General features: G+C 40.9%; 2 protein-coding genes across 6 annotated transcripts in view; one reads left to right on the top strand and one right to left on the bottom strand.

Annotated features, from left to right (window-relative positions):
• The window catches only part of DCBLD2 (discoidin, CUB and LCCL domain containing 2), a 102,787-nt gene extending 89,673 nt beyond the window's left edge, over positions 1-13,114 (top strand). Inside the window, exons 14-16 of the mRNA XM_008158117.3 lie at positions 1,524-1,573; positions 5,050-5,187; positions 9,283-13,114. Of these exons, the coding sequence (XP_008156339.2) occupies positions 1,524-1,573; positions 5,050-5,187; positions 9,283-9,752 (658 nt within the window). The 3' untranslated portion in view covers positions 9,753-13,114. The remainder of the gene's footprint in view (positions 1-1,523; positions 1,574-5,049; positions 5,188-9,282) is intronic.
• Positions 6,609-27,131, bottom strand: part of ST3GAL6 (ST3 beta-galactoside alpha-2,3-sialyltransferase 6) — a 104,459-nt gene continuing 83,936 nt past the window's right edge. The window contains exons 7-11 of one of the 5 annotated variants that reach the window (XM_054714028.1): positions 22,831-22,926; positions 19,718-19,904; positions 19,477-19,614; positions 16,305-16,457; positions 6,612-6,779 (exon numbers count right to left, since the gene is read on the bottom strand). In XM_054714028.1, coding sequence (XP_054570003.1) covers positions 6,636-6,779; positions 16,305-16,457; positions 19,477-19,614; positions 19,718-19,904; positions 22,831-22,926 — 718 coding nt within the window. In that variant the 3' untranslated portion in view covers positions 6,612-6,635. Of the gene's footprint in view, positions 6,780-14,644; positions 15,096-16,304; positions 16,458-16,618; positions 16,803-19,476; positions 19,648-19,717; positions 19,905-22,830; positions 22,927-27,131 lie in introns of those variants that run through there. The other 4 variants (XM_054714029.1, XM_054714030.1, XR_008555601.1 and 1 more) reach the window with 4 other exon arrangements.

Here is a 27,131-nt window from a genome sequence, read left to right as displayed (position 1 = left end):
TACCGTCAATAAAGTCTAATCCTCTGTGGTCAGAGCACAGCTATGTGGGAGTGAGGATGGAAGAGTAGAATCGTTGAGAGGGGGGCAGGAAGCAAGTCTAGAATCAGTTCAGGATGGTGTTTATAGAACCCTGTAGTCAGTCATTCAGACTCCCAAGAGGCAGATGGAATACACATCTGTTCAGGACCAAAGGTCTGAGCTGCAGAACTGAAGGCACTTCTAAGCGACTTTGGTCATTGAAATTGCTGACGACCAGCTTCACGACAAGGAGTAAAGGCAGAGATGCCATTTGAGGGGTGTGGAAAATAGTGAGGAGGAGAATAATAAAAACAGCTGCAATTTATTGAAACCTTAACCGGTGCCAAGCACTGTTCTAAACACTTGATATGTAATGAATAAATAACCTGAAGCTTTGTCACTTGAGAGTCTACAAAGTCTTATAGTACAGCCCTGGGTAATAATTATAACATTCAATTAATTGTCCTCGCTGTATAGGGCATCTAACTTCCATTTAGGAAAGGTTATTGATTTCCTTTTATTTGGAAGTCTTATGGGAGAGGATTTTCAAGGATAAATAACTAATTATAGAGAAGTTTTTAATATCAATGATAAAAATCTAATACTGGAGAAGAATGTTTCCAAGTAGGAAATGCATGTAGATGTAGCTTGGGCTCTTTGATAAACCACCATTTGTGATCTTGAGCAATCACATAGCCACCTTGTCCTCTTTTATGCACTAGAGCATGTCTACTTTCTCTCTAGCTTGCAAAGCATAATATTAATTAGATTTACATGCTTGAACCAGAAACTGTCCTTCGTAAAAGTTTCTTGGTAGATAGTAATTCTTAGCCGAGGGATGAGAGACTTCTCCTGGGGAGGATATGTCAGAGTTCTGAGGGTGGACTGGGCAGAATCTTCTCTGTTGTACCCGTGGCTCTCACCTCCCAGGCCTGGAGAAGTCTTTTCTTCCCTTGGCCATTTGTCACTTTGTGATGGATTGACTTATCCTGGGACAGTTGGGGGAATTCAGTCTATACAACGAAGGGTATATGACTCTTGGAACTTCTTTGGGACAAAGGACCATAGAAAAACGGAGAAACTTGGAAATAAAACAATGCAGGAGAAAATGTTGGATTTTTTTTATTGTTGTTCTGTGAAGTTTGTATTTAAAACCAATTCAAACCTGACATGATTTCCCATAAAAACCCACACGTCATGTCTGGGTCTTTGATTTAATTCAGTCTTTTTATCTACAGACTGAGCCTTTTTTATTTCTTTATTCATTTTGAAATATTTGGGTAGCCAGATAACTGTCCCAGGAGGCAGTTAATGTTTATTGAGAATCCAGAATTTATGAGCCTCGACAAAGTCAAATGAAATAGAGGCCTCCCTTGGGTAGATCAGCAAGTGGGAATGTGTACTCTTGACTAATTATTAACTTTGGTGTTAATCCTGCAGTTTCTGAGCTGTCTTACTAGTGAATTCATTCTATTTGCCAACTTTCTTTTCCTGTATTTTTCCAGAAAGAAAAAAACTGAAGGCACCTATGATTTACCTTACTGGGACCGGGCAGGTAACTCATGACTTTGCATCTCTTTCCATCAGCGGGAAGCCCCTCCCCTCCAGATGGCAGCAGGGGAAGAGTGTTTTCAGGCCCACTGAAATGTCCCAGCACTGTTAGGAAGGTGGCATTCCTTCTCTCTTCTGATCATTTTTACTCTTCTGTCAAATCTCTTCGAGTCAATAAGTAGTGAAATGGAAAGGAATTACTTTTCTTCTGGAAAACTTGTCTGGTTTTTACCATTATCTATTCATCTTGAGGAGACCAGCTTTCTTGGAGGCCTGTGTGAACACCGTCAGAGGCAGAGGGTTTTGGTTCCAGTAAAAGTATGTGTTTGTCACTCTGCTCTGGGTATTTAAGTGGAGTCTGAAGTCTGCCATGTCTGCTGTGATAAGTTGTCATCTTCTGAATTCCAACTCTATGTGGTAGGTGGCAGATTGCTGCAAGTTATACCAGGGGTCCCCTTTGGGTCCCCCACTTCCCTGTCTCACTACCGGAACAGGTGTTAGGAGCCAAAAGGGTTCACCACTGTGACCAGGGTAGACAAGAGCAGTGGTGGGAGCTGGTCAGGTGCTGCTAGGGTAGATCTTGGAAAGTATTTAAAAAACAACCACAACATTTTAAACCACCCCTACCACAGACAAACTATACCTGACCAGTGATCTGTTTCTGTATATGCTTTTGATAGAGATTCCTATCATACTCTGCTTTACACTGTATATCCTATCAAAGCAAAAAATAATCTTGAAAAACTTAAGGAACTAGAAAAAGAAGAATAAACTAAACCCAAAGCTACCATAAGAAAGGAAATATAAAGATTAGAGCAGAGATAAACAAAATAGAGAATAGAAAGACAATAGAGAAAAATCAGTGAAATCAAAACTTGGTTCTTCAAGAATATCATCAACAAAAGTGACAAACATTTAGATAGATGGACTTAGAAAAAAGGAGAGAAAATTGAAATTACTAAAATCAGAAATGAAAGTGGGAACTATCAATTCTATGAAAATGCAAAGGATTATAAATAAATACTATGAACAAATGTACACCAAAAAATTGAATAACCTAGATGAAATGGATAAATTCTTAGAGACACAAAACTTACTAAGACTAAATCATGAAGAAATAGAAAATCTGAATAGACCTATAACTAGTAAAGGGATTGAGTTAGTAATAAAAAATTTCCCAACAGACAAAAGTCCTGGACCTGATGGCTTCATTGGTAAATTCTACCAAACATTTGAAGAAGAGCTAAACCTTAAAGATTCCACACACAGAAATAGCTGTTACAACTAATAAATACATTCAGCAAAGTGGTAGGATACAAAGTCAACACAAAAATCAGTTGCATTTCTATACACAAATAATCAATAATCTGAAAAGGAAATTATAAAAACAATTCCATTTATAATAGCTTCAAAAATAGTAAAATAGTTAGGAATTAACTTAACCAAGGAAGTAAAAGACTTATACAATGAAAACATTGCTAAAAGAAATTTTAAAAGACAGAAAAGGAAACATCCTATGTTCAGGGGTTAGAAGACTTAATATTGTTAATAATGTAGGACTACCCAAAGCAATTTATAGATTCATTACGAATCTCCATCAAAATCTCTGATATTTTTTGCAGAAATAGAAAAATTCATCCTAAAATTTAGGGACACCTAATAGACAAATAGTCTTGGAAAAGAATAAAACTGGAAGACTCACACTTTCTGATTCCAAAACTTAATTACAGGGCAATCAAAATAGTGTGGTATGGGCATAAAGAGAGACATATAGACCAATGGAATAGAATAGAAAACCCAGAAATAAGGCCTTACAAATATGGACAAATGATTTTGACAAGGGTGTACAAACTATTCATCGGAGAAAGGAGACAGTCTTTTCAACAAATGGTGCTGGGAAAAATCCACATGTAAAAGAATGAAGTTGCACCCTATCCTAACACCATTTACTAAAATCAACTCAGAATGATCAAGGACTAAAATATAAGACCTGAAAACAATAAAATTTTTATTAGAAGAAAACCTAAGACAAAAGCTTCATGACATTGGATTTGGCAGTGATTTCTTTGATATGACACAAAATGCCCAGATAAAAGAAAAACTAGACAAATTGAACTTCATGAAAAATTTAAAATTTTGTGTATCAAGACACTGTCCACAGAGTAAAAAGGCAACCCATGGTATGGGAGAAAATATTTGCAAATCATATATCTGATGAGGAATTAATATTTAGAATATGTAGGATATTTCTAAAATTCAACAACATATAAACAGCTCGATTAAAAAATGGGCAAAGGACTTGAATATGCATTTTTCCAAAGAATATCTACAATTGGCCAATAAGCACGTGAACAGATGCTCATCACTAATCTTTAGGGAAATGAAAATCAAAACTATGGTGAGATACCACCTCACACCCATTAAGAAGGTGCCTATCGAAGAAAACAAGTGTTGGTGAAGATGTGGAGAAATTGGAACCGTGTGCACTGTTGGTGGGAATGTAAAATGTTACAGCTGCTGTGGAAAACAATACGGTAGTTCCTCAAAATGTTAACAATAGAATTACCATATGATTCATCAATTCTACTTCTGGGTATACACTCAAAATAAGTAAAAGCAGGGTCTTGAAGAAATATTTTCTACACCCATATTCATTAGCAGTGTTATTCACAACAGTTAAAATGTAAAAATATCGACTGATGAATGGATCTGTAATGTATATATGTGCAGTGGAATATTATTCATCCTTAAAAAGGAAATTCTGTATTATGCTACAACATAGATCAGTGATGGCGAACCTATGACACACGTGTCAGCACTGACACGCGTAGCCATTTCTGATGACACGCTGCCGCATGCCGAGGATGAAACATTTGCTGCTCCTGAGGATGAAACATTTGCGAATAGAGTCTTGGAGTTAGTTTTTTCCTCAAAGTGACACACTACCCGAGTTATGCTCAGTTTTTTGGCAAAGTTTGACACACCAAGATCAAAAGGTTGCCCATCACTGACATAGATGAACCTTAAAGACCTTATGCTAAGAGAAATAAGCCAGTCACACACACAAAAAAAACAAATACTATATGATTCCACTCCTATGAGGTACTTAGAATAGTTAAAATCATCAACACAGGAAATAGAATGGTGGTTGCCAGTATCCAAGGGTGGGGAGACTTAGGGAGTTACTGTTGAATAGGTATGGAGTTCCAGTTGTACAAGATACAGAGATGGATGGTGGTAATGGTTGCACAATAGTGTGAATGTATTTAATACCACTGAGCTGTATACTTAAAAGTGGTGAAGATAACTAATTTTGTATTTTACCACAATAAAAAAAAGGACGCTTGAACATAAAGGCTAGTTTGTTTAGATATTTGTTACAGACATGTTAAATACAACAGCATTTCTGTTAATTCACTGTTACGATTTCAGACACAGGTTTTTCTCTAATGGTCTCTTTTGCTTACCGCCACAATGAAGGCTGGTGGAAAGGAATGAAGCAGTTTCTCCCGGCCAAATCCGTGGAGCACGAGGAAACCCCCGTTCGCTACAGCAGCAGTGAAGTCAATCACCTGAGTGCGAGAGAGGTCACCACCGTGCTGCAAACGGACTCTGCAGGTAACTCGTGGAGCCTTCAGCCCCAGGTCGAGGGAGGAGCTGCTCTGCTTGCTGTGAGGCGCTTTGGGATTTACAGTATCTTTTATCTCTTTCATGTGTGAGAGATGAGCTATTTTCCAAAGTAGACCACTTCTTTAAAAGATTACCTTGAGAGAGTAATTTCTGTGCCTCAGAAGTTCTATCTGTAAAACTGAGCCATTCGTTTCTAAAAACTATGGGCATTTTTTGTCTCTTTAACTGGAAATCTATTTGGTTTTATTGAGGATATAAAAGTATTAAAAGAAGAGCAGGAGGGAATCAAACGTGTAATGTTTTGGTGTGCGGGATGGTGCGCCAACCAACTGAGCCACCCGGCCAGGGCCCAAATATTATTCTTGACAAGCAAAAATTCTGGTTAAAGTTAAACTGAATGGGTTATATTCAGAGTCAGAAGGCCTACATTTTTAGAGAGAAAGAGAGAGACGATCGGTTGCCTTTCTCACACACCCCCTCTGGGGGTCGAACCCACAACTGGGGCATGTGCTCTGACCGGGAATCAAACCAGCAACCTTTTGGTCTATGGGACAGCACTCAACCAGCTGAGCCACGCTGGCCAGGGCAGGCGGCCTAAATATTTCAAAGGAAAGCTACATTCTGCCCTTTTTTCTTGTTAGAGATTGGGCAGCACAAATAGTAACACAAATAAATGAATCTCTTTAAGGTTAGCCCAGCCTGGGCAGCTTCGAGCCTCTGCCTGTCTTGGTCATTCGTTGTGAATGTATCTTTAAGCGCTTAAGCCGCCCTTCTGTGTATTGGTGGATTAGCAATGCAGTATGTCCAGTCACCTTCCCCTCGAGGGTCTAACCCACTCAAGTGGTTTTAGTTTTTAGTGGAAGTATCCATTGGTAGCTTTAACCACGGTTTTAGACTATGTTTCAAGTCTCAGAGTTTTATAAACTTGATTCTTTCTTGAAGCTAAAAAGGGCTTTTGGAGTTAAGATCTTCACGTCTGCTAACATGATCTCTGCTATTCAAACTGATTATAAAGCACGTGAAATTTGACTGTTCTTTAATGAAGTCAGATTTACAGATGTAGAGTTGCTTCCAGTGATCTCAAGTACTATAGCCTCACCACTCGATGAAACAGCCGAGTGTTCGGGAGACTGTGAGCTCGTTCCCAGGGCACTGCGGTCCATCAGTGTGAGGACTGTTAGCTGGTCGATGGGCTGCGGCCTCCCACGTGCACATACGGTTTGTTTTAAGACAGGGCTGTTTCTGAAAACTTGGTGTGAAATTAACAAATTTAACAGGGAAATGGCTTAAAGGTGTCCTGTGAAGAAGTTACTCCTTTTGGTGTATATTTCTCCCCCAGTCTTTATCCATTTGGGTGGCTCAGCTTTTCGTAGCTTGCCTTTTCTTTGAGTTATAACTGTACTCTGGTGGGGAGACTTAACACACCATCTGAGGTCCTAGGGAGTGAGCTTAGTTAGAGCAGTACTATGGGGATGCCAACACGGTGTCTTCCGTTCATTCCAGGCTTGGGAGGAGTTGAAAAGGGACAGGTGGAACTCTTGTGCCGACAAAGCAGAGGTGTAGGCCGTCTGGTTGAAATACTGTAACTGGGTTGGGAGAGTTAAATTTCAGAACTCTGAATAGTATGTGTATTTATAAGGTAAAAAATTGCTTACTTCGCCATCATGAAATCCTGTTATTTTCACAGGAAGATCCTGCAAAGTGGTGGCATTAGAGGATGTAAAAGGCTGTGGTGGCCTTGAGGCATTTCAGACTTCATCAGTGTGTCACTTGGCTAACAGACTGGGAGGGTTTAGGGCAGTGGTCGGCAAACTCATTAGTCAACAGAGCCAAACATCAACAGTACAACGATTGAAATTTCTTTTGAGAGCCAAATTTTTTAAACTTAAACTTCTTCTAATGCCACTTCTTCAAAATAGACTCGCCCAGGCTGTGGTATTTTGTGGAAGAGGCACAGTCAAGGGGCCAAAGAGCCGCATGTGGCTTGCGAGCTGCGGCTTGCCGACCACTGGTTTAGGGTATTTGGTTTTGGTATTAGATAGAATTAAATGCAAAAATAAGTTAAGTCTTTTCAAGACTGACTTAGATTTGTACTTTAATGTATGAAAGGAAAGGGAATATCAGACTTGCTTATACAAAAATAACCCTGTATAGAAAAATAAGTCTGCGTTGTGTGTACTGATATGTACTTTATGTTTACCCAATGCCTGTGCATCTTTGTGTTCCGCTTTGAATTTTTGTATGTTTACTTATGACATTTTTTGAAATAAAAAGAACAGGCATCGCCGAAACCGGTTTGGCTCAGTGGATAGAGCGTCTGTCTGCGGACTGAAAGGTCCCAGGTTCGATTCCGGTCAAGGGTATGTACATTGGTTGCGGGCACATCCCCGGTAGGGGGTGTGCAAGAGGCAGCTGGTCGATGTTTCTCTCTCATCGATGTTTCTAGCTCTCTGTCCCTCTCCTTTCCTCTCTGTAAAATATCAATAAAATATATTCAAAAAAAAAAAAAAAAAGAACAGGCATCTAAAACTTAAGGTTGTAAAAGAAATATTTTTAAAAAAAATTTTGCCATTTGATTAGGTGGTGTGTTTAGGCTTTGTGTTTAAACAATAACTTTAAGAATAACACAGCACCAGCTGGTTTGGCTTAGTGGATAGATCATTGGCCTTAGTGGAAGGATCCCAGGTTCGATTCCGGTCAAGGGCACGTGCCCAGGTTGCAGGCTCGATTCCCAGTAGGGGGTGTGCAGTAGGCAACCAATCAATGATTCTCTCTCATCCTTGATTTTATATATCTCTCTCCCTTTCCCTTCTTCTCTGAAATTAATAAAAATATATTTTTAAAAAAGGAGAACAACACATTTTGCTTGGAATATCCCGCCATCCAGAAAAATGGCTGCTTTTCTCAATTGCACGTGTGTACATAGTGTTCATTATTAGATGGTAAGCTCCTCCTGCCTGTTTCATCTTGGTACTTCCAGCAGCACCGAAGGGGGGCAAGTGCCTTGCATAGGAAAGTGCCCGGGATATGTAGAGTGAGTGCGGAACTTCCTGCCACCTTTAAGATGGAGCATGGTTCACTTTTCCCGGAGTGTTCAAAGCTGCAAGGAACCTCATGACCAGAAGAGGGTCAACTTCTTTCTTGGGTTTGAACTGAGCTTCTTGGGTTGAACCACACTGTGCCATATCCTCAGCACCATTCAGCCTTCCTTTCCTGAACATAATGCACCAGCGAACTGAGCTTTTATCTCATATTAGGGCAGAGATTTCTGGGAAAGTTTGAAGAGGGGCAGATTATAGAGAAAATGTAATAGAAATCTCGGAGGGTGTTTGTCAATGTGTAGCCCTGTTATTACTAAAGAAGGTGTAACAGGCCCTCTGTCTTTACCAGTCAGCTGCCGGCCAACTCTCTAGCTAAGGAAACACCACTGGTTTTTAGCTTTTCTCCATTTTGGATTCTCCTGTTGCTCATCTGATTCTGGTTCTTAGAGTCTAATAAAGTTGCTGTGAATATCAAGTGCAGTACGTAACGGCAGTTTTGTAAAAATGTGATGAAATAACCTCAGATATGTTGTGTTTTGTTTGCAGAGCCACTAGTATTGTTATCCCGGCCAACTTTTTATTCAAAATAAATAAATAATAGAATTATTTGTAAAAAAAGAACAGAAAAGACATAATGAGACTTGCAGTATTTATCACATTAACCTGGCCTATATTTATTGTAAACATTTCCTCATATTTGGGGGGGGGGGGGGGGAAAACAACTCTGAAATTATATTCTAATACTATTCCAACAATGGAAAATTTCTTTTCTATTGAAAGACTGTATGTATCTGAAGAACATATATAAACACTCTTTATGCAAAATTACATGAACAATGAAGTTTTCTGGCCTATTATTACCATGATACACAAGATAACATCTTTAATTTTTGAAGTTGGTCCTTACAGGGTCTGTGTTGATAGCAACAAAAGTTCCATGGAGAAGTTTTTGCTTTGGTGTAAGTCTGTAGCTTGCACCCTAAATTATATGAGGCCTGTGTCAAAGAGGTAACATTTCTGTTGTCCTTTGTGATACCCGCAGAGTATGCCCAGCCGCTTGTGGGAGGAATTGTTGGCACACTTCATCAGAGGTCTACCTTCAAACCAGAAGAAGGAAAAGAAACAGGCTATGCTGACCTAGATCCTTACAACTCCCCGATGCAAGAAGTGTATCACGCCTACGCTGAACCTCTCCCAATTACTGGGCCCGAGTATGCAACCCCCATTGTCATGGATATATCGGGGCACACCCCAGCTTCAGTTGGTCTACCCTCAACGTCCACTTTCAAAGCTACAGGGAACCAGCCTCCTCCTCTAGTGGGAACATACAACACTCTCCTCGCCAGGACTGACAGTTGCTCCTCAGCCCGGGCCCAGTATGATACCCCGAAAGGTGGGAAGCCAGGTCCAAGTGCGCCAGAGGAATTGGTGTACCAGGTGCCACAGAGCACACAGGAGGTATCAGGAACAGGGCGGGATGGCGACAGTGATGTTTTTAAAGAAATCCTTTGAAGGTGATGCTGCTTTTTACAAAGCATCGTTTTAAAGCACATGGCCTTTTTTTTTTTTCTATTAGTGGTAGTAATATATAGAATGTATTACATATCTGTCACGGATGTAGTAGGGGAAGTGTGATGACCGAGGTACAGGAAACTACTAATCTTGCCATCTTGCTTTAGAAGTGTTGTAGCTTGCCTATTAAATTTCGAACATCCTGTTTGTTACTACTGTAAAACACTATTTTTAATACAGAAAAAGCTCCCTACTATGCACTTCAAAGAAATTAAAAATCACTGAGAGTAAGTATTTATTACCAATGCTGCAGGTACATTTGATGAACTCGATAAGGCTTTGTAAGCCTGACTGGCAATAATGCATGGTACTGTTCTTGAAATGTCTAATGGCTTGAAATTCTGCTTTGTGTGAAGGTGGGTACTATCATGATTTCCTCCTCTTCTATTCCTGTATTCCTTTTTGGGTTTAAAAATAATAATTAGTGATACATAGTCATTGTTTTGATTGCAGTCCTACACACTTATCCGTTTTTCCTTAGGAAGAGTACAGGTGAGAAGCTGATGTAATTAATGAGCAGGGTGATTGTCGCTTTGACACTCAGGTGCTTTGACACCCGCGGTACAGGACTTGGCCTGCTCTCTGCTTGTTCTGCCTGCGGCCCTGATGGCCAGCCCTGTTCTTGTGTTTGTAAGACGTTTTGAGTCTTTTCAGTGAGTTATACTTGCTCTATCAAACTTCATGAATCCAGATCCTCTAATGTGTTTAAGTTTACTTCTCACTGTGGAAACAGGAACTTTGCCATTTAAAAAAGCTATGAAAGAGATTCTCCTCCCCTCCGACTTTATTTGCAATGGGATTTTTCCTCGGAGGGTTGTGAAAAGTTGAGGGCTTCCAAGGAGACGCTGTAAACATGCCCCACTTACTTTTATCACAGCGAAGGCAAAGTCATTCCTCAGAAGTCCTGTAAATTACCTTTAAAAAAGATAACCAGAATTTGCCCCCCTTTTAAATAGGTAGGTAGATTTTTTTTCTTTTAATCTCAAGATATGTTTTTCTTTTTAGTGTTTTAGTTTTCCAAAGCAAACTGTAAACTCAGTGTGCATTCTTCAGCTCCGCGTGTTTGTGCCTCACCCGTGTGTGAGAGGGTGAGTAGTTCTTTATCTCACACATAGGGAAGAGGTGTTACAGCATCCTCACCCGTGACTATCCATGTGTCTTCTTTTATTCCCCTGGGCCCCTTGTTACCATTTACCCAGAACAGAGCTAAGTTTAGATGGGTGACATAAAAATCTTCTGTAGGTTATCAGCCTGGAATGTAAAAACCATGGTTAAAAGTCTTTAGGCTGGCAACACGACATAAGCTGCCCACGTGATTAAAATTTGAAGTCCCTTCTGTATACTTTAATTTGTAGTCTTAATAGAAATGTACTTTTCCATCAGGTCCTACTCGTTTCTGTTGGCCTGGGCCACCAGATTATGATGTTGCCAGAACTTGCTAAATTTGAAGGTGAACAGTCTTCATTTTGTTGCTTCCACAAGTATATCAGTAATCTAAAACATTGCTTCCAAATAGAACTGTTTATGTCTACAGCCTCCCGCCCTCTACTTGTATGATTTTGTTGGTTTTCTTTTCATTTGCTTTTCCTTTTCCATACATACTATGAGGCATAATTTTATTCATTGAAAACCCAATACATATTTTGTTTCAAAATATTTGAAACAAAAAGCACAGGTGTTGAACTTTTATTAGAACATAGGAATGTGTAAAGCACATGTATTAATGCAGCCATCCCCTTTCAGGTGGGAAGAGAGTAAACCAATCGCTTTATTTTTTTATTCATCCTTAGTATAGAGAGATTATACCTTTCCTAAAGTCATATACCTGTCTGAAGCTTTAAGAGAAATGTTTTCAATAACTATTTTGTTTTCCCAAAGATGCTTGCTATTTTTGTGTAACTGTGTGCACCTCCTTTTCCCATGGAACCTTTTTTTCTTTTTTTTTGAGAAGCAAATGTTTTCTTAAATGATGCATGTTTTAAGACTTGATTCAAAATGCCACTGTGCTGTCCTTGAATTGCCAATGATTTTTACAAATATCTAGTTTTTACTACTTTTATATATTTTACTTTCAAAATGAAGAGCTGAGCCTGATACAAAGGGTTGTTCTGGTTTTGTACTTTTAGTTTGTTTTCATAGTAGTTTTTTAGTTTGGGTTTTGTTTGTTTTTTTACTACATTTTATGTCTGATATATATATATATATACAGCTTTGGAGACAATCAAGTAACAACTGAAAATGTGAAAGTAACCATTTTTTACAAAATGTCCTTGAATTTTTATTCTTTGCTTGAAATATGTAAACGACTTAAGTCACTGTGGTTTATTGGTTTAAATTTTTTTCCTATTAATACAAGTATAAAAATAGTCAGACAGTGGTGCAGCCAGTGTAGCCATTACATGTTTTGTAAAATTACACTGACTTCGCTGTTACTTGATCTTAGGAACCAGCACAGTTAGAGGTAAGATATTGTGAATGCTGACTTATATTTTATTAAAAGCTGTAAATCTAAGTAGATCCTATTGTATGAGGGTCTAGTCCAGTTATTTAAGTTCATGTTTCACTATTTGCACTTTGCATTGAACAATGGGTTTAGTTTGCTGATGAAATGGTTCGAGTAGAGAATTTATACAGTAATTGAAATTATGACCTTGTGTATGTACTTGCCCTTCCTCCCACAGCAGGGAGCTGAAAATGAGCTCATCTAGATATGAATGCAGCTCTAATTGTATGGAAAGTGATAAAGCTTTAAGGTACTTGCCTTGGCTCCTATTGTCACCTGGAGAGCAGAACGGCTATAAAAGCACCATGCCATGTGATACAATTAAAAAGAACTAACAGATTGTGCTTTCCAGACCTTTTTAAGAGAAATTAATGAAGAACAAATTACCTATTAGCTTTGCCTTTCAGTTCTGAACTTGAAGTCCCTAAACTGCAAAATCTAAAGAGTTGGATGGTTATTAAAAGTACTTTTTAGGTCAAGTGTGGCACCAATTCTCATTTAGTCACACCAACTCATGACTATAGTTTCTTCATCTCTCTCTCTCTCTCCCTCTGTCTCTTTTTCTTTTTTCTTTTTTTGGCACTGGGAAGGGTGGAAACAAAACACGTATCGAAATACATATTGGAAACAAGAATTGCTTAAGTGTCAGTGAAATTCTCCCAGAATGTACTTTTCTTACCTCGGCATGTACTGTAGTCACTCAGTATTTGTATATGTTGCTAGAATTTAGATTGTATAAATAGTGAGATTTTAATGTGTTCATGTGTTTTTAATAAATTGTATATATGTGTCTTGCTCAGATTTTTTTTTTTTTTTGGCTTAACTAAAACCACCTTGAGGTTTATAGCCTTTTCTTATACTACACAAAATGCCAGATTCCTGAATTTGAACATCAGTCAGAAAATTTAATGGCCATTGTTATACTATTCACAGTAACATTAGGGAATGCCATCATTGGTTTTGACTTTGATCTTTCTGTAGCCACAGTATCCTTTTTGAAACCCGAAGTTACTTTCCATCAAACTCAACTCCAGCAGCCCCGCTGCAGTCTCCGGCTGTGCAGTGGGAGGGAAAGGTCACTGAACAGGGGGACTTCGGCCTGGCTCCTGCCTTTTCCACCTCAATGTTATTAGAAGAATCAGATGAAATTGGTCCTGCGCAAACATATGCTATTAGGAGGACGTCATCCATATTTAATGTCTAGATCTGGATTAAATCTACTACTAGTTTTCTCCCCCTAGCCTGCTTTCCAAGTACCTTGTTTATTCCTGTTTCTGGTCGTCTGTTCCACCCTGTCTACACTTTCTTTAGAGAGGCAGGTTGGTTGTCAGTGACATCAATGTCTCCCAGTGATAATTAATCAAAAGATAGTAATTCTTGCCCAGCCAGCGTAGCTCAGTGGTTGAGCATCAACCTATGAACCAGGAGTTCGGAGGTTCGATTCCCTGTCAGGACACATGCCCAGGTTGCAGGCTGAGGTCACAATAGGAGGCGACCGATCAATGATTCTCTCTCATCATTGATATTTCTATTTCCCTCTCCCTTCCTCTCTGAAATCAATAAAAATATATTTTTTAAAAAAGGTACTAATTCTTCAACTCATACCTCTTCTGATACTTTTTATTCCATCATTCTTATACCTTCTGTTCTCTTCCTTTATCCTTCACCACTTACTCTCCCCACCACAGCCCAGAGCCGTTAGTTACAGTCATTAAACTGGAGAGGAAGACCAGCTCACCGCAGCTGTAGGGACGGGCTTGTTTGCATCCGTAGGATTCTTCACTGGAGAACCCTAGACTGTCAGGTGAGCTTTCCATGTAAGACAAGAGATGAAAATGCCATCTAAATCCAAGGACACCTTGACACTCCTAAGGATTTACTTGTGTCTTTTTCATCTTTCCTAATTTACTTCAAATAGGAAAGTTTTAAAAGTTAATGAATTAAACCAGGCAAAACATAAACTTTGAGAATTTTCTCCTTGAGCATCTCTTACTCAGCTTTCTTTGTATAAACTTTTTTTTAAATTTCAACATAATGCAGTCATCAGATTTTAGTAATTATTGGTTATTTACTCATCTAGATAAACTTAAAAACAAAAAACACCATCTTCATTCTACCTGATTACTCATCATAATGGTTTAGTTATTTGCAAGGGGGGAGCCTAATTATACCTGTATGACCTTAGATTTCTATAACCATCCACGCTGCTGTATTCAGAGCTGGTTTAAACTTCAAATCAGGTTCCTTATTTAGAACAAAAAGACACTAAAGTCAGCCAGATATAGACCTGGCGTGCTTCCAGTTTGCCAAATCAAGGCACAACCACATGTCAATTCCCCACCATTTTATAGTAGCCAGATATGTCATCTTACATTCAAATTTGTTGCAGTTAACTTAAATCCCCTTATTAGGAAGTCACATCTTTTCAAAAGTCTAAAATGAAAAAACTAAAAATATTTTTAAAAACACAATGCACTTACAACTTTACCCTGACATGGTAACTCAGTATATCTTGGTTTTCATAAATTAAATATATTTACAGAAATTAAGCTGGTGGTTATGAAATCACCAGGCAGCGACAGGCTTAATATACATAATTTCTTGACAAGTACATCCAACGTTTTTTAAAATAAACTATAAATTGCCAGTATAAAAATAAAACTAATACTGTCAGCATTATCTTCTCTGTAGGGTCAATCTTGAGTCAAATTGATTACAAAGTTCTTTTCTATAATGTCCTTCAAAAAGAGCTGCTCTGCAGTCACGTTGTGATAGGCATTCTAAAAGATAAAAATGAACTAAAATCACCGTTTATCCCAATCTCAACAACAGCAATATAATCTAAAAAGCTTCTGAATGAAAGCTTCAAGCATAACACGTGTCAAGGACTTGTGTTAACCTTTCTAATTTATTTGTCTTTGCTCATTTTTGTGCCAGAGCTTTCCCTAAAACCTGCTCTTTCCACTCAACCCAGCACGTAGGTAAGAGGCTCCCTCACATCATCTCCTGGTCTGCTGAATCGTGGTGGGAGAAACCAAAATTGTAAATCCAAACGGGTTGATCGTTGTTATAAATGCATCACCTGGAACTCGGGTTTTAAAAAATGGTTCTATTCTGTTGATGGGCATCCTGATTTCAGGAAGGTGTTTTAGCATGTTGTTCTTTAGATGACTAGAAATGCCAAATGTGCTGCAGGAGCGATTAGGGCTGCGGGGAAGTGAGCCTGAAGTCTGTCCCCAGCAACTACTCAAGTCTCTGTCGCACCTTGTGGGGAAGACACAAGTCAGTATCATGCTCTACCCTGACATAGCATTGGGAGATGATGATTTCAGGGGACTGGGATTTCATGGGATACAGCCATATACATTATAGCAAGTCATGTTTCAATATTAAAAAATGTACAGATAATGTTTTAATCCTACCACTTGTGCTGTGCCACTAATCGAAGATAGAATTCGGAGAATAGAAAACTCCTCCCCAGTCAATTAAAATAAAAATCTGAAGGATCCAGTCTGCTGCCACTGATCCCTAATTCCAGAGAAGCATGAGCTAGTGTCAAAGATGACAACCTTTCTGACCATAAAGATTATTTCATGGGGTTAAAATGTTATAGACCTTGTCTACGTAACTGAAAAAATAAAAATACATGAAAATTATTACTATGACATGGCAATGCTTTTGGGTGAATATGTAATCTCTCCAACAATAGGCTATGTGTATATTTAAATTGTGCAAATAGGATACAGTATCTAAGATAAGGCTTGATCCCTGTATGGGTTGTCAGTACTTGACAATAACTGAGATTCTCCCAAGGGTCTGAGGCCTACAAATTGGGAATTGCTGTAGTAGAGAACGCTGGACTTGATTTTGGCATTTGGTAGCTCTGTAACCCCTATCAAGCCCTCAATCTCTCAAAAGCTCTTCGCCAGGTAAAATGACAGGGTGAGAAGAGAGAAAAATCAATGATTGTAACAAAGTATCTGTATTACCTTGTTCATCAAGGACATGGTGGCGTTCCCATAGTAGTGCAAAGGACTCTTGAGGTCAGAAAAGTTGTATCTAAAGCCAGCAAGGTGGACTTCGTGACATATGTGAAAGGCCAAGGTGATGGCAATAATTCCTGTCGTGGGGTGTTTGGGTTTCTGGGAAAGAAGGAAAATTTTTCTTTAAAAATCCAAATGAGGTATTTGTTCCCAAGGCATATATGGGAGGCCTAATCTTACGAATCTTATCATTCAACTAGTTCTAGGAAAAGGCTAACTTTAACCAAGTAACTGCAGTGACAAACTATACTAGCAAGTACCTGACTAGAAAACAAGGATTCCAGATATACACAGAGTGTCATCACAGTCTCAACTGGATCCTTATTCATTTACAGACAGAAATTCTACATCCCCTTCACATGTGCAACTACTAAGAGAAGTGCTGTCACAGCTGTTTGACAGGAGGATCTTGGCATTCAAAGTTGTTATGCTCAGTAGGATGGCCTTCAAAGGAATAAACAAAATATATCAACGTTTTATCAACAATTCAAGATTTCCTTTCGGTTAAATATTTTTCACAGATCCCACGGACATTATATGTGATTAATTATGATTTTGAGGAAAAGAAAACCATCAAAGAAACAGTAAAATCAAGTAAGTAGCAGAAGGCAAAGAAAGCCTGACAGACTTTTGTATAAATTTTTCTTTGCTCCGGGCACTATTGTGAACATCAGATGCTGGAAAAGGAAGTTAATGGTTGGGTTAAAACCTAGGTGTCACCCAACTCACTGATCCATCACTGTTTCGGGCTCTTGTACCTCTTGATGCCATGTACTTCCTTTTGCCACGCCTTAGAGTACTTCATCGTTATAATCATTTCCTTATGGGGACAGACAATTCTCTTGCACCTGTCACCCACAGAACCTATATTATCTCCTGACAATCTTAATCCTGGATAAAGCCACACCCAAGCCGCAGAAAGGGCAAGAGAAAACATCATCCTTGCCTGGTTGCAAAACATACTTGCCTGATTGCATGTTACATTTATGACCAAAGTTTCCCCGAGTAAATTTCCATTCCTACTCTCCAAGATGACAATTTTATACCTCTCTATGCTCCAACAGCCCTAGCCTCCTTCCTACTTCAACAATCGAATCCTCATATTTCTAAGAAAAAGAGCAATCACACAAAAACTACATCATCTTCCCAACTCCAAATCTACCTTCATCTTTACCCAGATTTTCAGGATTCACTTTTCTTACAGGGATCGGATGTCCTGTTTCTGCCTACAGCTGACTTCTCCATGAGGGCACCATACCATATCTCTCAATTAGCTTGCTTCTACAGTTACCCATTTTCTGCCCTCATCGTCAATATTTTCTTTTACTGAATCATTTCCTTCACCATAAAAACATCCTAAAAAATAAACAAACAAAAATTATCTTTGATCTTATGTTCCAATCATTTTTCTGCTTCCTTTTCTAGCAAAACCCTATTACAGATTTGCCTCTGTTGCTTGTCCCATGTTTTCTTTAATCCATTTCAAACAGGTTTTCTTCCTTTCTTATTCTTCACTCAGATGACCTCCATGTTTCCAGAACCAGGGTTTATTGTTTGTGCTCAACCTCGGAACGGCATCTGACATGGCTGACCTTTAAAATGCAGCCATGTCCTCATTTGGCTTCTGGAACGCCATGTCCTACCAGAACTTTTACGTAGTTACAACTAGTTCCAGTACCATCTCTAAGTAAAACCAAGGTCTTCCTCTGCTTTTGGAGTTAGGAGGCCACCTAAAATAAAAGAGGTAATGCCCTGGCCGGTGTGGCTCAGTTGGTGGTGTCCTGTGCATCAAAAGGTTGCTGGTTCGAGTCCCAGTCAGGGCACATACGTGGGTTATAAGTTTGACCCCCAGTAGGAGGCATCCAATCAAAGTTTTGCTCTCACATCAATGTCTCTCCCTCTCCCTTTCTCTCTAAAAATCAATAATTTTAAATCTCTTTTTTTTTAAAGGGTTAAACCTGATCGTACCTCTCTTAGGAAAATTATCTCTTACCTTTTCACCTCAGAATTACTAAGAATCTGTGCTTTTCTCTCAATACCAAGAAGAAGGGTTTAAACATAAGACATTTATGTTTTTTCACTTGGGAATTTCACTTTCAGGCATCTATCCTACAGAAATCATACAAGTGTGCAGAAGATCCCTAAATAAGCACATGCATTTTTATGTTACTTCTGGAAGAAAAAGCTGGATACAAACCTAAATGTCTCTAAACAGGAGAATTATTAATTAGGTGGAGGGGGAAATAGCAGAACATTATCTATTGAACAAACAAAATGTTATGTGCTTTTAAATGCATAGGAAAGTCTAGAAGGATATAAAGCAAAAATTCTTGGGAGATAATGTGAGTTGTTGAGGAAGGAGAAGTATGTCCTTTTAAAAATATTTCTTTGTAAGTTATTTCATTTTCAGCCTGTAATACTTTAGAATTGTTTTTATCGTGCTTAAAGTAAAGGTACGTGAGGTGTGTTTCTTGGGCCTTTCCCTGATTACAAAAAGCATGTACACAAGTTACCCAAGCTTCAAATGGAAAACATCTCTGCCACTGGACAGATCCAGTCATTATTGTTTTCTAGGTGTTATACAGACAAATAGGCCTGCAAAGTCACAGTCAGTGAGATTTCTCTTCACTAAAGGATTGGGAGTTTTAAGAACTGTCAATATTGCTGTAACTACCATTTGCTGAGAATTCAGTGCCCGTGTCTCCTCTGTGACTGCAGAAATATTTCTGGGCTGCCTTACTGTGCTTCTCGCCCTTCCTCTGGTTTCCCTGTGGGATTTCTATGGCAGATTACTTGAGATCACTCCTTTTAGCCGAAAGCCATGCATGGTCCTGAAACTAGCCCTGCTGCTCAGGACACAGCCTGCCCCTCATCCCCCGCTGCAGAACACGAAAGAGTTGCAAGAGATGAGCCACCTGGGCATACAGATGGAGACCCCAGAAAGGCCCTGCAAGGGCAGGAAGAAACCTTCACTAAAGATCCTTGTTCTTGCTAACTGGAAAACATGAAGATAATATCCATAGGTACCTAACTTCACTGACTCAGGCGAGACCCCTAAGATTCTCCTATTCTACTCCAGCCGGATCCTTAGTTTGAAAGTACCAAGAGAAATACATACCTGATTTTTGGGAAACACTTTTGGGAAATTAAGCAGTTCATAAGCTGCTGTTCTGATAATGAAAGGATCTAAGATTCTGATTTGATATGGTTTATAGATCAGGTTTAAGGCTGGTTTTTTCCAAAAACCATTAGTGTTCTGAAATAAAGCAAGAATACAGAAAATAAAACACTGTGGTTGTCTTTTGTTAAAGAAAAAAATATTAAGGTAATCAGAAGGGAGATCAGTTTTGCCAACTTACTATTTTGCCACCCGTCAACAATTCCCACAGCCACTTTAAATCATGCGGCTTAAAAGCAGTGAGAATCGCTGTGGTGTTAGGATCATTGTGTTTGGGATCTGAAAAAACAGATTCTGGATAAAAAAGTCGGAAGGTTGTCCTTCTCCCGACTTCCTCTTCATGTCCTAAAACAGGACCATTATTCATCCTGTGGACAGAAAAACACAAGATATGTAGACCGAGTGCAGTATGAGCCGTTTCCACCAGTTCCCAGAGGTGTCTGTCCGACAAACATCTGCCATGTGGCCAGGGCTCTTATGGCACAAGGCAGTCAATCAGTCTTTCACACATAAGGGCCAAGGAAATAATTCCCTTTCATGAACCAGCTGCGTGATCAAAGCAGAAACTTGCATTTGTATTTGAAAATTTGTTGTGGCGTTACTGGTAGTTCAGTCTTATCTCCAGGGAAACTAAGGCAAATTAAACATGGGGACATAAGAACCACAATAGTAGGGTTAAAAGAGAACTTGAAAGACATCCCGACAAAACACCTTGGAGGTACAGGTAAGAGACCTGAGGGGCAGAGAAAGTTACGTGCCCGAGGTGACAGTCATGTAGCACGTGGGCATGTGTCTAAGTGAATGACAGCCAAGAATCACATTTAAGGTGAAGACCCATCAAAACCGATGCTCTGAAATAAAGTAACAATATAAAATTGCTGTATTATACCCAACCGCAACCAAATGACTGTCTATTGCTAGAATGCACTAAAGAACCACAAGACTTGGTTGGGTTTGTGTGTGCTCAAAGCCAAGGTTAGACATGCACTATTTATGCAGACACTATGAAGGCATGCTGTTAAGAGGAACGCTTTGTTTCCTAAACAGTGTGCCCTAGGAGAATTAATACTACTTTACCCTTTGCTACTGTCTGTGTAATAAGAAGACAGTCTTCACACCTGAAGTGACTTCAGAATGTTGTGCCCATGGCATTTTCCCACAAGGGCTTGCTGTAGTTCTAGGTGATCAAGTTTTAGACAATTATAGGTAAAGAAATGTGTCATTCAAAATTGTTTTGTGGGTAACTTTTCACAGCTTCCTCAAAATGGAAAAGAAACAGAAAACAAGGTGACATCACTTGCAAACACCTTCCGCAGCTTGTGACCCAGCAAAACCCCCCCGGCACTGCCAGGCCATCCCAATGCACTGCCCATGGGAAGCATTCCACTCTTCAAAAGACTATTGACAGCCATCCCAACACACCCGAACTTACTCCAGGGTGATGACCTTCCATTGACCTTTCCATGAGGAAAACAAAATTGTCCTGCTTTTCCCACCACTCCCTCTATGGGACTCTGGGTAGCTATAAACCACAATCCCAATCGTCCTTTCCATTATGAATGACTAACAACACCTGTGCTTTGGGCCCCATTCCCCTCTTTCTTTCCCATGCCGACCTCTTCATTTCCATCAGCATACCAGTATGCTGTAGACTCTCCTATCTTTATAAAAGAAAACCACACAGGAAATCCTCCTTTGATTCCATAACCATCTCTGGCTACTTCATTTTTCAACTTCAGAGCAAAAGTCCTTAAGCATGGCCTATAGTCGTTTCTCTACTTTCTCATCTGCCATTGTCTCCTCAACCCATTCCCATTGGGCTTCTCCCCACTTCGATCTGCTTTGTCAAGCATGTCAGTGAGCTTGAGGCTGCCTGTCCAGGGTGAACTGTTCTTTTGCTTGGCCGCTTACCAGCTTTGGACATGGTGGTCCCTCCCTCTGTCTTAAAACACTGTGCTCTCCTGGCTTCTGTGATCTCCTGACTCTCCCTACTTCACTGATGGATCTTCTCCATCTCTTCTACTCACTCTTTTTCTTTGAACAACCTCTTAACTGTTGAGTACTGTAAGGCTCAGTGCTGGGCCCTCTTTTCTCTCTCAGTCTCTCCCTGGGAAATCTCACCGACTCCGTGGTTTCAGTACAGCTTATCAGCTCATCAAGACTTTAAACTGTTTAGCCAACTGCCTACTGGACTTACCTGCTGCAAATCTAATAAGCACCTCAAACCTAACATGTTCATACAGAAATCTTGATTCTCCTCTAAGCCTGTTCCTACCCTAGTCTTCCCCAACTCAATAAATGGTACCACTATCCAGCCAGTCTCTTAAGGTGAAAACCCAGGAGGAGGTATCCCTGGTTCCTTTATTCCCATCTCTGCTCATATCTAATACATTAACAAATCCTGATAACACTACCTCTAAAACATGTCCCATCTATCCAACCTCTTACCTCCTCTGACAAGACCACCCTGATCCAAGTCCCCATCATCTACCTGAATACAGCAACCCACCTGGCCTCTTCATTTCCACCCTCGTCCCTCACATTCCATTGTTTAGGCCTTTGCCAGACTCTTAAAGATAACCAAGTCAAATTCCTTTCTTGCTTAAAAATCTTCAAACGTTTCCTGCCGTACTTAAAGTAAAATCTAAGCCCTCATCCTAGTTTACAAAGTCTAATCCCAGCTTACATAGCCTGCTCCGTGCCCACCTGTTGAGCTTCTGATGGCACTCCACTTCCCCAGCCCGCTGCCCTTCCACCTCACTGGTTTTCTTGCTACCTACTTCTCTCAAACCCAGGATCATATCCTCCTAAGGGCCTGCGGCAAACATCCTCTGCCTGCATTGCCTTTCCCTGAGTTTCATGTGGCTGGCGTTGACTGTTCACTCAGTCCAGCTTAGAGGTCTCCTCCTCAAGGTGCTCATCCATCTTAACGTAGCCACTCAATCATTCTCTATCATCTATTTTGAATTGCATGTATGGCATTTATTATTATATTTCCTTATTCAATTACTTTTTTCTTCCCCTCATTAGAATGTATGCTCCACAGAGAAGGAGAGCATTGTTTATTTACTGCTGTAACCCCTGGGGCCAGAACTGCCTGGCATATGAAGGGGACTTAATAAGCATGTGCTAAGTGAATGACCTGAAGTCTTGAGCCAACAACTGAGAGACAAGGTTGTGTAATGTACTTAAAAATATCAAAGCAGCTCCTCCGCCTTTTAAAACACAGCTGTTCTAAAGTAGGAAGCCACGTTTTGAAACAATTCCAGTTTAGCAAATGAGAAATATATTTACCTTATTATTACATCATAGGAGTCAATTCTTTCTCCTAATGTCTTGTTCTTCAAAACTCCTCCATTACCAACCACCACGCACCTTTTACACGGCACACTGTTGGGCAAACGGACAAGTGAGAGATTGAGCCATCTATGACAGAATGAGTGATTCCCACACCCATTCATACTTTCAGAAACCCAAAGCTACATTTTACACAAATAGAAAAAGAGCCGATTGTGACATATATAGGTCTAAGGATGTAACAGAAAGGTACAAGAAGAACATTGCCTAGGAAGTGGTATCGTCATTAGCAGCTATTAACCCTTATCAGCCCATACACGTTCCCTCATTTGAATCTCATAACCACCCACAGAGATAAGTAAGCCTGACAGTTCCATTTAACAAATAAAGAAAGAGGTTCAGAAAACTAACATTTCAAAGTCATATCCAAAGAGATAGAGAACTTGGGATGGAATTTGGATACAGATCTTTGAACTACAAAAGCCCCCTTTGACACAGGATTTTGCTCGTTAATACTGATGCAAATGTATTTATGTTACCCATATATACATTTTATGTCCTTTATTTTTTTATTTTTTGTGTGTCCTTGGGTGTTTTTTTCCTTTATTAATTAAGGTATTACATAAGTGTCCTTATCCCCTCATTGCCCCCCATCTTCCCGCTCATGTCCTCACCCCCATAGTGTCTGTGTCCATTGGTTAGGCTTATATGCATGCACACAAGTCCTTTGGTTGATCTCTCCCCCTTCCCCCCCATCCTCTCCTACCTTCCCTCTGGGGTTTGACAGTCTGATTGATGCTTCTTTGTCTCTGGATCTGTTTTTGTTCATCAGTTTATGTTGTTCATTATATTCCATGAGTGAGATCATGTGATATTGATCTTTCTCCGACTGACTTATTTCGCTTAGCATAATGCTCTTCAGGTCCATCCATGCTGTTGCAAATGGTAGGAGTTCCTTCCTTTTTACAGCAGCATAGTATTCCATTGTGTAGATGTACCACAGTTTTTTAACCCACTCATCTGCTGATGGGCACTATTTTTTACCAGCATTACCCATTCCCCTGAGATTCTAGCTCTGATTACTGCTATATCTTGTAAATGTGGAGACAGACAGATGGAATCAGATGAGGACAGTACAGCTTCCTTGTACCTGCCCACGCTCACTTAAATTCCAGACATGTACTGGTCCTTGGAGCTTAACCAATACAAACTAAAAATTCACTCTCTGTTCCTGGTGAAGGGCTGTAAAGCAGGACATGAAGTGGGACTTGTGTTGCTGGCTGGGATCAGCCGAGGACCACGCATTGTGTACCGTCAGCTTTCAGCAAACAGCCTGGCCCATCTTTCTCCTGGCTCCCACCCCCACCCAGACAGACATGGAGAAATGACAAAACAGATGGAGTCCTTCTCCTCCAGGGGGCAAAACTACGGAGGGGAAGACTGGTGAGACTGCCCTCATGACATGGAAGTATAAAGAAAAAATTTACTCTAAGAACTAGGAAATCAGCAGACCAGATGAAATGGGATCTGTCAGGCCCTTAGGAAATGCATGAGTAGCAAAATTGCATAAATGCTTCGAGTAGTTAACCGCAGAGAATGCAGAAGTACAGGAAGCACTGCAAAGAGCCAAGCATTGGCCCTGTCAGGTTAAGAAGAAACAATGTACACATTCCTATATGCATGAGATTATCTTTTTGACTGAGAATTTATTTAGCTCATCTAGTTTATGTTTTTAACACTACATATTTTAAGACTATTTTTACATGTTTTAATTTGAAACTCTTAGCTCCCGAAGTTAAAGAGTCATGTCCAAATCAGTGTCTACTTTGTCACAAAAACAAGTATTGCAGAGTTTCACAGGTGGGAGGGTCTGGTGGGCGTGTCCAACAGGCTTGAGGACCTGCCCCAAACCACCGTGGGCATGTCACAATGCGTTCTAGAGATGTTTCTTCTAAAAATGTCTGTCTTTACCTAAGAAAGTAACATCTCCAGGTGCTTTTCTATGCAAGCTTGACATTCATCCTAATCCCAGGAAGGCAACCTTATGTGCAGCAGATGGAGGAGCGGGGAGCCCCGGTAAATGGAGCGCTTCCCTCTCCAGGCATATGGCCGTCGTCCTCCCCAGGTCCCCCCCATGAATGCTCTGCAGCAGGGGCAGTTCCCAAACACAGGCTTATCTGGCCTTTCCTTCCATAACTTCCGGGTCAGCTTAATGCAAATTGGAGGCTGAATTTTATTTTTTTAATATATTTTATTGATTTTTTTTACAGAGAGGAAGGGAGAGGGATAGAATTAGAAACATCGATGAGAGAGAAACATCGATCAGCTACCTCCTGCACACTCCCTACTGGGGATGTGCCAGCAACCAAGGTACAGGCCCTTGACCGGAATAGAACCTGGGACCCTTGAGTCCGCGGGCCGACGCTCTATCCACTGAGCCAAACCGGTTAGGGCTGGAGGCTGAATTTTAAAGCTGGCTCCACCACCCCAGTGGAATGCTAAGCAGATGGGGCGATGGGGAGCAAGTGGCCAGGAATGGACAGGATGGAAATAACAGCTCTGTTCCTGACAGATAACGTCCAGTGGGGTGGAGGAGGCTTCTCTACAATTATGGTAGCTAGACTAGCTCTGTCCTTTGAATGAAGGCTGGAGGCCACTTCCCTGTCAAAGGCCACCTAAGGCCAGGTGGCCCCGGGGCTACAGCTTCCATCCTGGCATGGGGACCCCAGCCTGACCCCAGGCTGCCCGACTCCATACCAAACATGCCAGGACAAGCACTCCAGGCCTCAGAGTTCTTATCCTGGAGTCTCAACAAAGGACTCCGACCCACAAACCTAGTCTCTGAAGCTGACGCCAGTAGCAGGATAACTCAGCTCAGTCCTAGACATAGCCAGTCACACAATCACTGCTCAGCAGCGCACAGGCCAGCTGAGCCTCCGGGTTCACTGCAGTCCCTTCTGTGTTACCTGTCGTCTCAGACTGGGTGACAGCTGGTAATGGAGCCCGGGAGCATGTGTGGCCAAGAGAGCCCCACGTAATGAATACCGCTACCTGTCATACTAATGCGTCCCACCCCGGTCCCCGCTCAAGGCCCTTCCCCTCCTTCCACACCACGCCTTCCAGCCTAGACAAAGCGGGGGAGAGGAGGGCTGCAGGCAAATCTCTTTCACTTTTCCTCCCGTAAGGAGGGAAGACCCACACACGTTCCTGGTGATCATATATGACACTAGGAATGGTTTGGGGTACCCTTAGGACTCCCCTTTGGCAATATCTTTTTAAAAATTGATTTTAGAGAGAGAGGAAAGGGAAATGGGGGGGAGGGGAGAGAGAGAAACATTGATCAGTTGCCTCCTGTATGTGCCTGACCAGGGATCGAACCCCCCATGTAGGTATGTGCCCCGACCCGGAAACAAACCCGAGGACCTTCTGTGATACAGGATGGTGCTCCAGCCAACTGAGCCACCGGCCAGGGCTGGCATTAATGGCTTATCTACAGCTGGTGTTCACAGCGCCACCAAGACTCGGAAATATGTGAGATACCCATGCATGGTCTGAACCACACACCTTGCAGCTCACTGCTTCCCTCTCCCCAGCAGATACCCTTATACGACTAAAGGAGTGATTCGTCCTCTCCTCGGTTTCATCCGGTTGGTCCAGGCTCCCGTTCTTCCTAGTTCCTGAGGTGTGAAGCCACAGCTGGCAGTGTCCCTGCGGTGACTGTGTAACTTCACCATATTTAATTAGCACAGCCTTCATGCACAAATAGCTGCAGTGAACGTGAGTCTCCAGGGGCCAGAATGGTGTCACTTCTGTTTCTGTATTCCCCAACCTAAAGCAACCGACTCACAGGCTGTGCGGTTAGAAATCGGTTGGGTTGTTACGTTAAGTGTGGTGGTCACTGTCGGACTGGAGAAGCAGAGAGCGGTTCCTCCTTTCCCCATCCTGGAAGCAGGGAGGGAGAAGCACAGGCCCCAAACTGCTCATCTGGAAAACGAACTCCTTCCAGGGGGCCTGGCCCTGCTAATGGAAAATCCGGAAAGCTGCTGAAAGTGCAGTGGTCAGAGGTTACACGCCCCCAGGTGAGACGCATGTTCCTCATCGGGTCAGGCCGATCCAGGAGAGGCACTACCTCACGCAGAGGGAAACAGCAACGCCATCATGTAGAGAAAGCGAACTTGAATTGCCCATTTCACATGATCTGTGGCCTTTTTTTTTTTTTTTTTTACTGCTTCCTGGTATTCATTTTCCCCTTCAGCAGCATCAGATGCATTCGCATACATCACTCCATCTTCAACAAC

The sequence above is a fragment of the Eptesicus fuscus genome, chromosome 3 (assembly GCF_027574615.1).
Source record: "Eptesicus fuscus isolate TK198812 chromosome 3, DD_ASM_mEF_20220401, whole genome shotgun sequence".
Classification (NCBI taxonomy): Eukaryota; Metazoa; Chordata; class Mammalia; order Chiroptera; family Vespertilionidae; genus Eptesicus; species Eptesicus fuscus.
The sequence above is the reverse complement of the archived record's forward strand: the minus strand, read 5'-3'. Positions and strand labels throughout refer to the sequence as shown.